The 14,786-nt window shown below is 60.8% G+C and overlaps 1 protein-coding gene across 2 annotated transcripts in view; it reads right to left on the minus strand.

Moving 5' to 3' along the window:
- Positions 1-918: 918 nt before the first annotated feature.
- Positions 919-14,786, minus strand: part of POMGNT1 (protein O-linked mannose N-acetylglucosaminyltransferase 1 (beta 1,2-)) — a 31,834-nt gene continuing 17,966 nt past the window's right edge. For both annotated transcript variants that reach the window (XM_075935902.2, XM_075935903.2), the window contains 11 exons: positions 12,257-12,340; positions 11,969-12,010; positions 11,052-11,110; positions 10,161-10,233; positions 9,282-9,410; positions 8,200-8,325; positions 7,970-8,034; positions 7,260-7,304; positions 6,528-6,663; positions 5,783-5,892; positions 919-5,015 (listed from right to left, as the gene is read on the minus strand). In XM_075935902.2, the coding sequence (XP_075792017.1) occupies positions 4,922-5,015; positions 5,783-5,892; positions 6,528-6,663; positions 7,260-7,304; positions 7,970-8,034; positions 8,200-8,325; positions 9,282-9,410; positions 10,161-10,233; positions 11,052-11,110; positions 11,969-12,010; positions 12,257-12,340 (963 nt within the window). In that variant the 3' untranslated portion in view covers positions 919-4,921. The remainder of the gene's footprint in view (positions 5,016-5,782; positions 5,893-6,527; positions 6,664-7,259; positions 7,305-7,969; positions 8,035-8,199; positions 8,326-9,281; positions 9,411-10,160; positions 10,234-11,051; positions 11,111-11,968; positions 12,011-12,256; positions 12,341-14,786) is intronic.

A 14,786-nucleotide genomic window follows, 5' to 3' on the forward strand; every position in this document is an offset into this window, starting at 1 on the left:
ATTCTTCTCTGCCCCCCTGCAACAAGTCATGGGGCGCACACTCACCCCCACGGCGCCGCCTGCTGGTCATTCAGGGAAGCAGTGCTGCCTCAGAGCGCCCTCTGCTGGTTGGTGTCTGCTGGTCCGGCCATGTCCCTTCCTGGCCACAGCATCCTTCCTCCTCGAACTGTCCTTGGTCCGTGCCCCTTCGCTCCGGGGTCTGCCCCTCACAGAGAACCCCCAATTCCCCGACGCCCACCTTGTCTCCGTGACCCAGGGACTGTCCTCATCCAGCCTCTGCTTCAGGGGGAAACTGCAGCCTGACATGGCCCAGCATTGGCAAGATGGGGAGTGGACCTGCTGCCTTCTGCCCTGGCTGCCTCCCTGCTCCTGCAGGCCTTGCCCGAGGCCCTGCAGCCTTGGAGTGAGCTCTAGCTAGAGGTCCCCAGTCTTGCCTGCCTCTCTACCCTGCTCTGTCTCAGGAAGCCTCCAGCTTCCTTGGCAGCCAGGCTCCTCCTGCTTCCCAGCTCCAGCAAACAGATGTCTGTTCTCCCCTCCAAGAGCCCTGGCTGGGCCCTAATTGGCTGTATTGGCCTCAGCTGCAGGCTATTCTCTCTCAGCCCTCGCCCAGGGTTGGGTTTTACCCTTAAAGGGCCAGCCGTCCCATCCCACAAGAGTTCAGCTGGGACATCTTCGCACTTCCCCAACTCTGGGCTTCCTCCAAGGAGCCCTTGTCTTGCTAGCCTGTCTGGAGCCACTTCTCTTCCTCTTGAAACGCAGAGGCCGCCTCCGCCCCCAAGGAAGCCCTGGCCAGCAAGGACCCACGACCGCAGCTGACCCTAACCCACCCACACGTCTCTCCAGACCAGCCGTCAGCTGGGGCCAGGCGGCATGTGGGGCAGAGAACCCGCCCCGCGATGGAGGCAGAAGACACATGGGTCAACAGGGCTGCAAGATTTATTTTGAAAAGTGATCAATCTGCTCCAGAAAGCGCCCAGCCCTCGCACGGCTCGTCCCGCAGCCTGGCACAAGCAGGGCCCTGCGGCCAGGCAAGGTGGACAGCAGAGAGAGATGGGTAGAGCCAACACTGAACTAGTGGAGTCCTTTTCAAGGAAGAAGGCAAGGAAGAGTTGGAACCACCTAGGGCTACAGAGCCAGACACTTACTTAGCAAAGCCAATTTCGGCCCTTCCCTCCCATTCTGAGTGCTGCAACGTCATTGGTCAGAGCAGAGGGGGAGCCGGCTGGAGAGAGTTTTATTAGAGGATGCACCTACCTGTCCCCTTTGCTGGACCATACCAAGTAGTAAGAAAGAAGAGGCAGGGAACAGCACATTACTTCACTGCAAAAACCAACTCAGGGTCCCAGTGCCAACTCCTCTGCCCCAGGGGTTTAAACAAGAGTGAACGTCACAGCAGTTCAGGGCCGAAACCCACAAGGGATTGTAAAACTGGATTTAAAAGTTTGCCTGGAAAAGGCAAATCCGGGGGAGGACACGGGTTTGTCTTTTTTTAGGTTGAAGTTCTAGGAGGCGGGTTTTGAACCCAACGATGGCTGTTTTTAAAAATCTCAATCCACGACAAACCAATATGCACTTCTGCTTTTTCCACCCCCCACTGTAAACCCCCAAGAGGCTCCATAAACATGAAGGCCCGTCACCCCAGCCTCCTTGGCGCAGAAGCTCTGTTAGCAGGGCTACTGAATCTTTAAACAGGGATACGCAATCCCAGGAAATACAGATAACGCAGTCCCAAACGAAACAACACCGCCTCTTGAAGAATTTGCACCCCAGACAGAGTGCAAAGGTGGCCATTCCTATCGATGAAGCCATTATGGAGGTAGCTGACAATTTGGCAGACACCAGCCACGGTGACCCCAACTTGTCGCAGAGCTGATAAACGGTATTTTGTTCCATCCAAGAACTTGGAATTTCTCTTCAACCATCCTCAGCCAAATTCCTTAGCAACCCTTCTTTTACATATCTCTAATTATGCAGCGCTATTATCGAACCATAATTTTGACAACTATGAAAAAAATCTCAGCTGCTCCAATACCTCCCAGAGAGCAAGCGCCCCCCTCTTAAAATCCCTAGTGCAGGAGGGTTTTACGGCATTTGCGGCTTTGCTCCGCCGTGACTTAAAACTGCCAGTTGAAACTCAAAACCAGAAAACAAACGTTTTAAAACACTGAATAAACCCCATGCCTCCTCTTGGGAGCTCAAGGTATGTTCCATCCTGCCCCATGATGATATCACAACTGCAGAAGTTCTCCAGTCTTCCTAGTCACATGGTTATGGAGTGAAGTTATTCAGTATGAAGACTGGGAGGCGAGGGGAGGGTTGTGTAGTTCCCCACCCCCGTCACAACATGGACACCAAAAGAAAACCAACCTTTCGAGCCTTGTGTCTAGAGCAGAGAGGACAAACCCAACCTTCCAGAGTGGAGAAGCGACTAGCACGTAGTACAGCAGAGCCGCAGCATCCTACACTTCACCCGCAGCAAACTGTGCCCCCGGCACCGCGCTCTCGCTGCTTCTCGGAGACCTCGCACGATCTCCGGTTACGAGGGGGCCTTGCACAGTACGCTCCAGCAGAGCGAAGGAGCAGTGAGCATGCTCGCCATGCTGGGTTCGTTTTGTGCGTTTCCTTAACTTCCCCCCTACTGCCCACTTGGGCTTCCTCGTGTAACTCAGCGAGGTACCACTGCGGATTTCGGGGGTGAGAACAGAAAAAAGCTTCACTTGTAACACACACAGAAAGGCCATCAAGACCCTGCCAAAGTCAACTGGCAGAGGGAGGGCTGAAGGGAGCAATGCACTACCCCCAAATCCATGGGAAACCCCTCTCACAGCAAACCCCAGGGACGATCCAAGCTGCCCTCATCCCTACGGTCAAATAAATAAATAAATTAACGCAGCGTTCTGCACGGGAAGCTGTCTGGGACGGGCAGGCTCATGCCCGGTGGCTTGTCCTCAGAACAGCCAATCCGCTCCCAGTAGCTCAGTGTTTTAGTCACACGTACCTTGAAAATCATCCGGCCCCTTCCACATTCCTCCCCTTCCCTGTGGCCACAGAAATGCAGACGGGCCCAGCTCCTCCGCTGAAGACCACCCCAACGTACCTGGAAAGCATGGCCGCAGGGAGGGGGACGTCCGGGGAATGCCAGGCCAGAATCCGCTGCAAATAGAACAAGCCGTAGGAGCGCGAGCGGCCCTCACGTTGGCTCCGGCCTGTCCCATTCGACCCTGGACCGAACCGGAGAGTTGCAAGTGATTCAGGATCTGGCTGCAGCCAGTTGGCAGGGCATGGGCTAGCCAGCTGGCAGGGACTACGGCCAGACATCCTCAAGCATAGGCAGGCGCTTAGCTCCCCTTGAAAAGTAGTGGAACTAAGGCCTAGGGTCTTGGCCTGGCCTGCACCTGCACCAGCATCCTAGTGGTCTCATTCCTGAGTCCCCAGCTCTCCTCCTCCCAAGTTACAGCACCTCAGCGCTCTGCCCCCAGCCGCCTTCGCTGCAGCCACACACACAGTCTCCTTAGCCAAGGGGCTGGGACCCAGCTGGGGGAAACTGAGGCTCCGATCTCAGGGAACCCAACCTCCCACCTGCCTAAGGGCCCAGAGGGGGCGGGTGCCTGACCCGGGCATGGGGCTGCCACTCCCACAGCTAGAGCATCCATTCGAGAGGTCTGTGCTCCCAGGGTGGGGCTAGCACCAGCTCCTCCACCCAGACCTGGGAAGCGGAAGAAATCGTTCTAGAGGGGCCTCAGCCACCAGACAGGACCTGGTGGACTCGGCTCTGACGGGCACCCGGCGGCGGCATCGCTGGCTCCCGCCTGCTACCGCGCAGCTGGGTTCACTCATCCCGCCAGGGGACCCCCGCTAAGGCACAGGCAGTGAGGAGAGGAACCCCAGACCCTCCTCGTCCCTGAATGGCTGCCCTTCCCACACCACCAGGCAGCGGGGCCCACCCTGAGCGCACAGATCCTGGTGTCCTGGCGAGCGGGGAGCCAGCAGTGCTCACGGCAGGGCCCCCGCTGGCTCCGGGTTGCCCTCCACGCACGGGGCAGCCCCTCTTTGAAGGCACTTCTACCCCTTCCCAGCTGGCTCCCGGCCCGTCGCTCCAGCACGACGGCGGCCAGAGGGAGGCCAAGCCAGGCCGTGGTCCGGCTGCCACGTGCGAGCTCGCACGGGGAAGAGTCACGTTGACGGCCAGGCAGGGACTCGAACCCGGAGCGCCCCCTAGGTGCCATCCTCTGATGTGCACGGTGGGGGAGGGGTGGAGAATTCCATTTAAAGAGACAGGCCGCATTTCCTTGATCCTTGTTCCTCCGGATGCCGGGAGCTGGGCCAGAGCTTGGACCCAGTCAATGGTGCCTGCTCCAGAGCCGGGCTGCACCGAATCCTCTCTCCGCCCCGCACACCAGGCGTGTCACCTCCCCCAGGCAGCACCAGCCCCCTTGGCTCAGCCTCCGCTCCGGAGAGGTGCCACTGGAGGGGCAGGGCCGGACGCACGAGCCAGGCCCAGGGCAGGCCAGCCCCGCGAGCGTTAATAAATAAAATCCGGCCTGACGGCGGCAGCACGTCCTGAGCAGCAAGACTGTCCCCCCCGTGGGACAAAGGGGGCCTCAAAGGAGCCGGTGCATTGAAACACCCCCTCCTGCCCAACCCCCACCCGGGAAGGGGGGCAAGTTAGTAAAGAGTCCCAGTGTTAAAACGCGGGCGGGGCGGGGCTTCTATGTCCTACAGGGCAGCGCTGCCGGGCCCAGCATGATGGCAGCCAGGGCCCCACGGAGGGGCAGCCCTGCGCCCAGTCTTCCACCCGTGGAGGGAGCAGGGGCGCCTCCTGGGGTGTCGCCGGGCCCCCACCCCTCCGGGAGTCTACAGGCCGCGGCATCCCCCGCGCTCTCCTCTCCGTGCGTGGTGGTGCCGTGGGAACTGCGCCGGCTCACGTCTGCTCCGCCGCTGCCGCCTGCCCGGCCACCTCGTCCTTGGCGGGGGGCTCCATGTAGATGGGGGTCACCCCGGAGGGCTTCTTCGACCTGCCGGGGCCAGACAGGAGGGTCATGTGGAGCTGGGGATCCGCTCCAGAGCGGTATTGAAGGGGTTCGTACGGAGCCTTTAGCGCCAGGAGGTTTTGGGCGTCCCCTCCCCCAGGCAGGAGCCCCCCACGGTTTTCTCTGGGAAGGCACCCTACTGAGGTCACTGCCCTCGGCTAAAGGTGGGTGCAGGAGGGGAGCCCGCTGGCTCTGCCATTTCATAGGCAAGGAAGGGATCTGGCGCACCCTCCCCCACCGGCAGGGCCTGGCCACACTCACAAGGAGGCAGGCAGGCCCATCACAGGGATCCATCCCCAGCAGCGTGTGGCCATGCTCATGAGTAGGGGGAGGCAGTGGGCGGGCCCACCACAGGGATCCGCCCCCAGGAGGCGTGGCCGTACTCACAAGTAGGGGGAGGCGGGCCCACCACAGGGATCCGCCCCCAGGAGGGCGTGGCCGTACTCACGAGAAGGGGGAGGCGGGCCCACCACAAGGAACCGCCCCCAGGAGGGCGTGGCCGTACTCACGAGTAGGGGGAGGCGGGCCCACCACAGGGATCCGCCCCCAGGAGGGCGTGGCCGTACTCACGAGTAGGGGGAGGCGGGCCCACCACAGGGAACCGCCCCCAGGAGGGCGTGGCCGTACTCACGAGTAGGGGGAGGCGGGCCCACCACAGGGAACCGCCCCCAGGAGGGCGTGGCCGTACTCACGAGTAGGGGGAGGCGGGCCCACCACAGGGAACCGCCCCCAGGAGGCGTGGCCATACTCACGAGTAGGGGGAGGCGGGCACGCCCACCACCAGGACGTGGTTCTTCTTGCGGAAGAGGCGCCACAAGCCTTTGTGGTTGCCACGGACGTCCAGGTCCCAGATGTGCAGGCACTAGGAGGGAAGCGGCGCAGGCAGGTTAGAGCGCTGGCCTGGAGCGGACCGGCGAGCTGACGGCCTGCACCCCGCTCCGTGGCTCTCCAGGGCTGCTCGGCGGAGTGACAGAAATGCCGACCACGAAGGCTCCTTCCACGGCTGCCTGGAGAGCGTCTAACGCTACCTCCCTGCCCCCAGGAATAACCCCATGAGGGCAGCATCTCAGCTACTGGTACACGAGCCAGCTCCATTCGTGGGCAGAGGGGAGACTGCAGGGCCGGGGAGGGGTACGGGTAGAGGGCGCAGAAAGCTGCCTCCTTCTGGGGACTTGAGCTCATCTGCTCCGGTTTCTTCGAGGCACAGTCAACCCCAGAGTCACCCTGCTGTCTCGGGTCCAAGGGAACCGGCCAATAGGAGTCGGTGATAGGGGCCAGCTGAGCCAGACACACGGGGCATCCTAGCGTGGCTGCCGTGGGAGCCAGTGAGAACGTGATCCCTGGAGCTGGGATTTTCAGATGGCCCCGTCGCATCGAGGGGAGCTCTCCTGTACCACCCCAGGGGAGACAAGGGAGATGCCCTTCCCTGACCAGCACCGTGCAGCGTGGGGGGGCAGATCCATGTGGACCAGCCCAGAGGGCAGAGCAGGGCGTCACCTTGGCGAGCTGAGTCCAGGTGGTGAAGTCGGCTTCCCGCTCCATCCTGATGTACATCACGTAGGTCTTGCCTTCCGTGTCGGGCAGGAAGGAGTCCTCGCATGGGTTCTTGCTGTGATCCAGCACCGCAGCCTCACTGGCAGGGGGCACAGGGCTGGTGAGTGGGCAATTAAGGGCACCCCCCAGCTAGGGATGTAAGCGACTAGTCCCTCGACTAGCTGCTTCCTCCCCCTAACAGAGGCAGCAAGGGAGGAGGGGGGAGAGCAGGAGCCGGTTTGGGCGGGAGCTGGTTCCCCCCAGCACCATCTCCGCGAGGGGCAGGGGGTAGCAGGGACCAGGCACGAGCTGGGAATCAGCTGTTCCGACTCACTCCGAGTCCCCCACGCTGCGCTTCAGCCTTTTAGAGGCTCTTAACACATTGAAAAGGCAGAGCTGCAGCGGGGTTATATCCTGGGCCCAGGAGCTAGCCCCACTGCAGCTCCCCTGCTTATCGACTCGTCGATGGAAATTCCATCGACTAGTCGATTAGCTGCTTAAACTAAATGGAACCTCCTTACCCCCGGCAGGCGATCCACTGGGGGGCAAACCCAGTGCGGGAGAGAAGGCGGAGACCACGTTCGGATGATCTGCCCTCCAAGAGGATGGCTTTAGCGATACCCCTGTGAATCCCTCGCCCCAGCCGGCCCTGCCCCAGGCTGATCTTTCAGGCCAAGGGCCACAGAACACACTCACCCCAGCAGCCGGTGAATTTCTATCTCGTAGGCGTCCTTCTTTAAGCTGCACAGGAGAGACAGAGCGTCAAGGGGCAGCGAACGCAGAGACACGTTCCACGAGACGGGCCACGGATGAACAGCACCACACTTCCTCCTTCAGCACCAGAGCCCCCCGGGGGGAGGGGAGAACAGCGGGTTGCAGGGGGGACGCCCCCGTGGGCCTCGATCGACCACACCTCCCGTCTCTCCCCCACCCCACCGATTCAGCGCCGTTCCCACTACGGCTGTGCAGCTTTCACCAGCTAACAGGGGAGACTTACTGGTTAAGGGTAACTGGGGGGGGCTGCTCCGGCCCCATGCCCGGGGGGCTGCCTGTGATGAGCCCAGGGCCTCGCAGGCAGGGGCTGCTCCGGCTGGGACGTCAGGGCAGCTCCTGTCTGCAGTGGTGGGGGCCCAGCTCTGCTCATGCCCCTTCACATCGGCTGTACAACGGGTTAAACCCGTTAGCCCGTAGAGCGGGACTGTCCAGCCCTAATCCCCATGTCGCTGGGGAGCATGGGAAGGGACAGGGACAGGGACAGCGGTGGGCACCTCCCTTCAGAAGCAGGAGGGGGGGGAAATGGGGAGAAGAGAGGAGGGGAGGAGGCAGGAGCAGGGGGAGCTCGTGGGAGAAGAAAGGGGGTACGAGAGCCCAAGGCCCCGGTAGCGCAGGAGGCTCAGGTCACTCACCCCTCCACGTTCTTCAGCGGCACGTTCGGGACGGTGTTGAATTTGTGCTTCTTGAAATAGGCTTCCTGGGAAACGAGCACAGAGAGGGACGTGGGCATCACCCTCCGGAGCCACGGCCACGCTCTGGGTCCCGGCCCTGCCCCGGCCCTCGTGAGCACAGGCCGAGGTCAGAGACCAGTAGGCAGTGCTGTCCCCCCCGCAGGCGGGAGGGCCCCGCCGGCGCCACTCACGTGGAAGTAGCCGTTCATGTTGAGCCCCACGATGCCGAAGTGGTACGAGCGCGAGACGTCGGGGATGATGCACTCCCGGCCCTTCCGCTGCTCCGGCATCCGCATCCACATGTCCCAGTCCCACAGCTGGAGAGGGGCGAGGACGCTGCTTTTAGGGGGGGGGGGGGGGAGGGGATCCTGCTCCTGACCCGGGCACCTGCTGATCACCCCCCCTGAGCTCCCGGCCTCGGAAAGACTTCTGTGCCAGCCCCCTTCCCCCTCCAGGTGCGCGCACGTGAACCTAACCCCCGGACACGGCTGCTGCCAGCAGCCAGCGATTCGTTAGGCGGGAGCCCAAGTAGCGCCCCCTGGTGTTTGTTACCGTAGGGCTACTCTGCTCACGGGCCGGCTGGCCAGCTGGGGCAGGGGGGGGGATGTATTTTTAGCTGCTTTACCCAGGCTCGGCAGACAGAGGCGTCCAGAGCCCCTCAGAGCTGGGGGCCCAGGATCTGGACAGTCTAAAATTTTAAGAGTCACACGTGTCATTTGGGGGGAGAAAGGGGCTGGCACATCCCTGAGACAGCCCCTCCCACACCCTGCCTGATGGCCCCGCCCCACAGCCCCTCCCACACCCTGCCTGATGGCCCCGCCCCGCCTCACAGCTCCTCCCTGCCTCACGGCTCCTCCCCCTCCCCGCCCCACCCCGCCTCACAGCTCCTCCCCCACCGTGCCTCACAGCCCCTCCCCGCCTCACGGCTCCTCCCCCTCCCCGCCCCACCCCGCCTCACAGCACCTCCCCCACCATGCCTCACGGCCCCTCCCCGCCTCACGGCCCCTCCCCCACCCCCTCCCCCACCCCACCCCGCCTCACAGCTCCTCCCCCACCATGCCTCACGGCCCCTCCCCGCCTCACGGCCCCTCCCCCACCCCACCCCGCCTCACAGCTCCTCCCCCACCGTGCCTCACGGCCCCTCCCCCTCCCCGCCCCACCCCAAGGCCACACCCCGCCTCATGGCTCCTCCCCCTGCCCCTCCCCACCTCACGGCCCCTCCCCCATCCCGAGGCAACACTGGATCCTGCCCGGGAGAGCCGAGGGCACCCACCTTCTCTGGGGTTGGCCATTTCGGCTCCAGTTCGTCCTTGTAGAGGCTTTTGCTCAGCACCCAGCCCAGGCCGGGCATGGTCTCCACGCGGTACAGCAGCGAGGGGTCCTCGGCCGTGTGCTCGTAGCCCTGGGGAGCCACACGGCAGCGCTGAGCGCGCCCTCGCCAAGACGCGCCGTGGGCCCCTGGAGGGCGAGCACGCCAAGAGGCGGCGCTACTCCCAGCGCTTCCCACCTTGCTTTGGGCGGGGGCACCGGCCTCACCCACCTACCCCGAACCCCTTCACGCTTTTAGCTGCCTCCCCCCTTCACATCTGGCTTCTCCCCTGCCCTCTTTCCCTTCCCCCTAGAAACCTTCCCGTTCTCACCCTCCCCACTCCGCCCCCTTCCTGCTACCAGACGGCCTCTGCCCCCTGAAGCCGCCTTCTGGGCCATTTCAAGGGGCTCGTTCAGAGGAGCCAGGAGGCTGAACGCCAGCACCAGCTTGTGCCACCCAGGGGTCAGACACGATGCGCTCGCGGCCCCGACCGGGCTGTGAGCTCCGCCAGAGGATACGGGGGAACTGGCACCCTCTGCCCGGCAGGTGCCCCGCAAAACTCTCCCGATTCCAGCCCTGACTCGCTCCCACCAGATCACCCCCCCCGGAGCGGGGAGCAAGAACACAGCACCGTGCCGGGGCAGATGCCTCCACTCCAGCGATTGGCGTTTCAGGGGAGCCAGGCAGAGCTGGAGTGGGAGGCGCATAAGGTGAGTGGAGGCAACAGAGGGGGTCCCACGTGAGCATGGATTGGGGCGGGGAGGGGGAAGGAGTGCAGGGACACCGGAGCCGTTCGCGCCGCGGGGTTCCCGAGACGGGAGAAGCACGCGGCCACGAACCTACCTGGTCGTTCCAGGCCGAGATGCAGTACAGGCTGTCGTCCTCCTCCAGTAAATAGATAGACTGGCTCAGGAAGCTGGAAGGGGATCACCCCCGAAAGGAGATAATTACCGAGGGGAGCCAGCCACCGACAAAGAAACCAGCCCACGCCCCAGGGGGCTCTGCTTACCTGGAAGTGGATTCTCTCCCACCCACTGCTATGGGGCACAGCCCCTCCACCCCCTAACTGGGCAGAGGAGGTAATGGAAGGGCATCCACCCAGCCTGGAGGCTCTTTGCTCAGAACCACGAGCCAGGCAGAGCCCCACCCCTCGAGCCAGAGAGGATGCTGGGGAGAAGCTGACGCAGGAAAAGGAAGAGGAAGACAGTTGCCAGCCTCAGTGCAGGGCAAAAGCAGGTCAGCTGAGGCCAGAGGACACTCAAAGCATTTTGCTACCGTGAGAAGTCACTTAAAGAACAAGCCTCAAATACTCAGTTACATGTCCAGGTCCATTTTACAGATGGGCAAAACTGAGGCATGACACAGTCCAGTGACTTTCTCCCTTCCCTCCCAGGAAGTCAACAGCAGAGCCAGGAGTTTTAGCAGCAGCGACCCCTCGCCCTCCAGGAAGCTGTCTAGCAGCTAAAAACCTAGGCGGCATGGAAGTCTTGACACATGCCCTCTTTGTAATTAGAGCTCGGTTGCAGATAACAGGGTCAGCCCCATCCCAGCATCAGAAGGATGCTCCCACCTCTCCTGGGACCATCCTGCAGATGGCAGTTTGCCAGTAAAGAGCCAGCAGCCACTTGTTTCTGGTGGGGCAAAAGAGGCAGACAGATGTGGCTAGGCTCCTGGGCGATAAGAGAAGTTGTGGGACCAAGCAGAGGACCCGATGTCAGCATGTTAGAGCCTCACCTGAAGAAGTCGATGGAGATGTCCAAGTCTTCTTCCAGTACCACAGCAAACCTGGCATCCTGGGAGGGAAACGAGAGACGTCAGCAGGACAAAGGGGACTCGGACAGAAGAGACACGTCTCGCGGCATCCCCTTGAGGCTCGCAGCCCCAACAAACCTCGACGACCTTAGGATCCTAGAACCGGAAGGGACCTCGAGAGGTCATCGAGTCCAGGTCCCTGCCCTCACGGCAGGACCAAGCACTGTCTAGACCTTATTTGCACCAGGCCTGCCTTGAGTCAAGCCCAACGTGGTGGGGCACGACCACACGTGCGCCCTCAGAGGCAGCCATTTTGTTTGCCAAAGGACTCCATTCCGCAGCCATTGCTCCAGCGAGACGGGTTGGACATAGGGTTGCCAGATACTTTCACAAAAAATACCAAACATGGTGAGGAAAAAATTGGTTGAGGAACAAAACAAAACAAAAACCCCCACACCCGAGGATCAAAGTTGTTGAGAAAAAAGCTGCACACACACACACACACACACACACACACACACACACAGATACTGCGCCTTTAAATCCCCACCCTCCCCATCCCCGCCAGATGCAGCAGGGAAAGAATGCCCCAAGTGGCCTTCCATCCGAGAAAAAAAAGCACGTCCAGTATTTTCTGTTTGTTTTTTTTAAACCGGACAGAGGGGTGCAGTTCCTAGAGCTTGCAGAAAGGCCCCCATGCTGCTTCCCTCCTTCTCCCCCACCACATTCCCGGGTGCTGCAGCACAATGAGAATTTCAGCTCTTATAAATGGGCCCCGTGCGGGGGGAGGTGTTGCTGTCCTGAGGTGCCAGCACCCAGCTTGTTCCTGAGGGGGTCTGCAGGCGCTCGTTCCCGAGCGGACCTGCCCGGCACTGAAAGCAGAGACGCGGCTCGCTCACCGGATGCAGGTTGAAGGTTGCAGTCAGACTGGCCTTGTAGTGCTGTGGGCAGAGACACGAGCGTTAGCAAACATGGCTGCTGAGGCGGTGGCCGTCGATGTGCCACCAAGAGTCTACTACTGCTGCCAGTTCCAGGACCGAAGCTTTAATCCAAGCACGGGAAACGCATGCGTTTATTGCACCGGGCCGTGGGTTCAAGCCCCCCCACCGGCATGGGTGGGGCGCACAGTGCACCAGGAAAAGGGGGGAGAATTTTCCTAAGTGGGGTGAGTGGAAAGGGACCCTCACCTGGGACACCCGGGCATTTTTAATGCTAATTGGAGTGTGCTGAATCCCTTTCAGGCCAAACAGCTCCACCACGTCCATCGGCTCCTGGAAACAAAGAGAGAGACGAGATTTGCTCGACGCACGGCCCCCGGTACGGAGCGGCTGTCTGCAGCTCCATGCTCAGCCCGTGTGACCATGAGCGCACTGCTGTACAGAAGAGGGCAGGATTGACAAGCCATGGACTTTGCCCCGTCTCCTGACAGCAGCGGAGGCTTCAGGCAAGAGTGGGGAACATCCCGTCATGGGCCTAACTACGCCATAGTAACCTCAGCCTACCTAACCTTGTGGCTTGAAGCATGAGGCTTGCTGGGGGGAGGGATAGCTCAGTGGTTTGAGCATTGGCCTGCTAAACCCAGGGTTGAGAGTTCAATCCTTGTGGAGGCCAGTTAGGGATTTGGGGCAAAAATTTATCAGGGATGGTACTTGGTCCTGCTGTGAAGGCAGGGGACTGGACTCAATGACCATTCAAGGTCCCTTCCAGTTCTAGGAGATAACCTGTACAATGGAGATTGCCTAACCCAGCCTGTGTAATGGAAGATGCACAGGAAGCAGCTCACCTCTAGTGCTTATGCATCTGCCTAGAGCCCTGTGAAGAATGGGGAGGTGCATTCCAGGGCTACACGCCACAGCTGTGCTTCATACATACGACAGATCGGCTTCCTTTGCCCTCCAGCATGAAACAAAGTCACCTCCCCAGACAAGTAATAAGCCCATTAGAGTGCCCCCTAATTATCTCAGACTCCTCCTCTCCCCCACGATCCCTATTGCAGCCAGGGAAAGGAAACTCAGATTGCATCAAGGGCTTCTCCTCCCCAGGACACCCCAGGAAGATGGCAGCACAGCGAGCGGCATTTCCTGGCCCAGTGCTGAGCCGTCCTAGCATCCATGCTGCTCCTCCCAGAGCCCAGGGAGCCTGCTTCTGTTGCCATGGCAACGGGATGCAGCTCTTGTTATCTGCGCTCACAAAGCATCAGTCACTGCGGCAAGTGTCCAAAAGAAGAGGATTTCGCTCCCCTCCTCCCCCAAACAAAACCCCACACTTCTGGTTTCATTCATTTTCCGCCACTCCACTCCCCCATCACCACATGTGGTGGAGAACACTTTATACTGCACTGCAGCACATGGAAACACTAGATGCGATGGAGGAAAGAAAATCCTCGACCCCACAGCACGAGCCAGGCCCAGCCACGGTGTCTGTTCGATGCCCACTAGACGCAGCATCTCCTAAGTCCCTTACTAGGCCAGGAACCGAGAGATCTGCCCCAGGCTTGGTCCTTGTGTGACCGTGGGCCACTCAACTGCCTTTGCCGCACGTCGGGCACCCTCTGCCCAGCCGAACGAGGGGGACAAAGGCCAAGCGAAGGCCCCGGTGAAGCCCTTTGAGGCCTACGGGGGTAAGAAGCGCCACAGGAGCGTTCGGCCTCTGGCTGTGTCCGGCAAGGCTGCAGCTGACAGACCCTGGGAGAAGGTTTGTGGGGACAGGCCAGCCTAGGGCAGGTTGTTTGGAGGGGCTGGCGGGGAAGGTCTGATCATTGCCAGGACTATGCAGGGCCCCCGCTTCAGAAGTCACATCACCGCTTGCCAGCCAGGAGTCTCACCCAGTTTTAATCTGACTGGTAGGGCAGGAGGCGCTATCTGGTTATTTTAGACCGGGGTGCCCAGGTCTGGAAGGGAAGGGGTCCAATGCACATGGGGCGCTGGGTGAGGAATCTGGACCCGCCCCCTACAATATGGCGAGGCACAGGTATGCGGAGCTATGGGGCAGCAGAGTTTCAGCACTCCAGACCCGGCCCGGACTAGCTTCCTGACAACGGAGCAGCCATCTTGGGGGCTTCTTACCTGGCTGCTCAAGAGGGAAAAACAGAGAGAGAGACAAAAGGAAGATTTCACCTCAGGCCCTGCAACAAAGCCACATGGGGCACGTCTACACTGAATTAGAAACTGGGTCTGTGAGACCTGGATTTGTGGACCTAGTGCTTCCAAGGGATGTTAAAAAAGTGTAGCTAACTACAGTAATTACTCGTTTAACATGTGCCCGCTTAACATGTTTTCACAATAGCATTTTTTTTTTGGGGGGGGGGGGGGGGAGGTTCAAATAACACAACTGTCCCTGAAATAAAACACGAAAATAATCAAGTGGCGGACTACTTTGTGTGGCGGTATACGTCAGTGAAAACAGTGGTAATACACACGAGAGGATGAATACATGTATCACAGAGCCCAAAAGGGCTTGGGCCAGCCCGGGTCACATGCAGGGACAGTCGGGTTTGCCCACAAATAAAGAGTATTCGGCCAACAAGTTTCGCTCTTGCACAAGACTGAGCTGAGATGCCGTGCCCAGCTTTTGGTGCAAGAGCGGGAGAAGTGTGAAGTCCCACCCCAGGAGAGGAAAGGGCACGAGGCCTAGCCTCTGGGGTGTGGGGCACTCCAAAGGGACCAGGGACGGGACAGAGGTGTAAGCCACCCCATCGCTAGGACACAATCCCGCCCG

Source organism: Pelodiscus sinensis, chromosome 9 (assembly GCF_052426305.1).
Source record: "Pelodiscus sinensis isolate ZL-2025 chromosome 9, ASM5242630v1, whole genome shotgun sequence".
NCBI lineage: Eukaryota > Metazoa > Chordata > Testudines > Trionychidae > Pelodiscus > Pelodiscus sinensis.